The sequence below is a fragment of the Cebus imitator genome, unplaced genomic scaffold, assembly GCF_001604975.1.
Source record: "Cebus imitator isolate Cc_AM_T3 unplaced genomic scaffold, Cebus_imitator-1.0 Scaffold15, whole genome shotgun sequence".
Classification (NCBI taxonomy): Eukaryota; Metazoa; Chordata; class Mammalia; order Primates; family Cebidae; genus Cebus; species Cebus imitator.
The window spans coordinates 7,372,918-7,375,395 of NW_016107330.1; the positions used below are offsets into that span (position 1 = coordinate 7,372,918).

At 61.9% G+C, this 2,478-nt stretch overlaps 1 protein-coding gene across 1 annotated transcript in view; it reads right to left on the bottom strand.

Annotated features, from left to right (window-relative positions):
• Nucleotides 1-1,994, bottom strand: part of PADI2 (peptidyl arginine deiminase 2) — a 55,012-nt gene extending 53,018 nt beyond the window's left edge. Inside the window, exon 1 of the mRNA XM_017505563.2 lies at nucleotides 1,807-1,994. Within this exon, the coding sequence (XP_017361052.1) occupies nucleotides 1,807-1,898 (92 nt within the window). The 5' untranslated portion in view covers nucleotides 1,899-1,994. The remainder of the gene's footprint in view (nucleotides 1-1,806) is intronic.
• Between the last annotated feature and the right edge of the window lie 484 nt (nucleotides 1,995-2,478).

The following is a 2,478-nucleotide window of genomic DNA, read 5'->3' on the forward strand; positions in this document are numbered from 1 at the left end:
CAAGTTGGACTTTTTTGGACAGTACTGGTCTGGAGCGCACTGCCCCCTCAATGGTGGTGGAGAATCTTAAGTGCTGGTGGGGAGTGGGGGTGAGGGTCTTTACAGTTGCTGAGAAAGAACAAGGGGAATAGTCACACTGCTGCCCCCTGTGGAGGGAGGCTGAGTCCACATCTGCCCCACTCTGCCCCCACCCCTGCCGGGCCTCTCTCTGCCTGAATAGAGTGAGGGCAGGGGCCTGAGCAGGACCCCTCCTTTGCTCCCCACCCCTGACTGGGGGCATCCTGCCAGCCTTTCAGGCTGCACCAACCATGCCCCAGCAAATAATCAGGTGGGTATGGTGACAGCTGAGGCTTAAAGACCTGCGCAGCCTGGCTCCATGCCCACTCCCTATCGGCGCCCAGTGCAGTGCTGGGGGTGGGGAAGGCAGGGGAGCTCTTCCAGCCTGGACCATCCCCCACTGCTGTCTTCTTGTCCTCAGAGACCACCCAGTCCACCTCTAAGGTTACATGGGGGAGGCAGAGGTTGAGGCCAGGGGCAGAGGCCTGGAGTGAGTCCCTGATCCTGGTCTTGGTGGTATCAGCGTGGCCAGTGCCTCTGAAGAGGTGGCAGGAGACTGGCTGGGCAGGTGGGAGGGCTGCCAGGGCTGTGTGGGGAGACACATGACGGGTTGGTGGGGGCCTGGGAGAGGCAGGTGCTCCAGGTGTCAGGATGATTTGGGAGCAATAAACCACGATGGTGCCTCCGTGTGAGTTCAGTGTAAGGCAGAGAGAGGTTAGGGGGGCCCGTCTGGTGTCAGCACAGGGTCCCACCTCAGAGTCCTGCCTGCCCTCGGTCCCCAGCACTGACCCCTCAAACCCTAGCAATGGGGGGCGTTTTAAATGCTTGGAATGGAGGGTGCGGATGAAACCCCAGCATGGCCCCACCCCTTCATTCACACCAGTAACACCTTTCCAAGGCCCATCCCATGTACTCAGGGAGACAGATCACTGGACTTAGCTGCCTGCTGGGATTTGGGGGGAGTGGTAGGGCCCTACCCTACTTCCAGCTGTCTCAGAAATCCCGCACTCAACCAAGTTCTTGGACAGAGAGAAGGGGAGGGAGCAGAATTCTAAATCAGGGTCCCTCTTCCAACAAAGTATACCACTGTACACCCCAAGTCCCCGTCGTCAGCTCGGTGGAATATGGTCCTTATGTGGTCTCAGAATCAAGTAAGGGAAAGGCATCTGGGGACACGGAGCTCAGGGCCAGTGCCTGGGGACAAGCAACCACCAGCAGCCCCCACAGGGCGAAATCGGAGCCTGAGCAACCTCCAGGCCCAGATTCCGCCTCAGGGCAGCTCCCTTTGGGCCCTACCCCAGTCTCTGCGGGAGCTCCGCTGAGCTGGGAGTGGGAAGCAAGAGAGGGGCTGGGCTGAGGTGGGTGGAGGGGAAGGGACGTGCTGAGGGGAAGTGAAAGGGGAGAAGGCGGCGGGTAAGATGAAGGGGTGGGAGGTCCCCGGGAGGAGAACTGGAGAGGCCCAGACGGGGCGTCACGGGTGAAGGGGAGGGTCTGCGAAAGGGGTCGTAAGGGAGGTGGGGCTGAGGCTGTGTTAGGGGGTCTGGGAGAGTCTCAGGGTTTCAGGAAGGTGGACACGAGGTTCGGGGGTTGTCAGGTTTCTGGATGAGGTTCTTAGGCTTTCTGGGCTCGGGGGCCTCGGGATGAGGGACGACTCGGGCTGGAGAAAGGCTGTCCACGTCCCCGAGTCTGCGCGTCTCAGGATTTCTGGGCGCGAGATCTCGGCCCGGGCGCCACCGTGGGCCAGCTCACCTGTAGACATCGGTCCAAAGGTAGGTGCCCAGCACGTACACCGCCTCCACGCGGCTCCCGTACTGCAGCCGCACGGTCCGCTCGCGCAGCATCCTCCCCGCCGCAGTGCCCGCGCTCGCTGGTTGGGGCCTCCGGGAGCACCTGCAGCAGGTGCGCCTTCTCCAGCAGCCTGCGCCCCACAGCCCCGCGCGCTGCCTTATCCAAGAGCCGGTGGGTGGGGCGTGGGCGTGGCGGCCCGCCTCAGTCCTCTCGCAGTGGGCTGTGGGCCTGTTCGTCAAGTGTGGTCCCGCCCCCAACTCGTCCCGCCCCACGGCGGTCGCGGTGAAGTCATCAAAGCCAGCTTGGTGCTTTCCCTGGTTGGTTTCCTCATTCATTCATTCAACAAACCTAAGGTGCGCGCACAGGTGTTGGGCACCAGGACGCAGGGCCCTGACTCCCCTCCTGACGCCCCAGCCAAGTGGGGCAGAAAATGCCAATATGGGAGCACAAAGAGAGTGCCCTAATCCAGCCTAGGGTCCTGGAAGCCTTTCCAGAGAAGAGGATGCCCGAGCCTTCTTAAAGGAGGCGTTTGCAAACTAAAGGCGAGGAGAGGGAGCCGCCTGTACAAGGCCGGGTACAGCCCGATACCCCCACCCCCCACCAGTCAGATGGACCTCACCATAGGGAAAATGG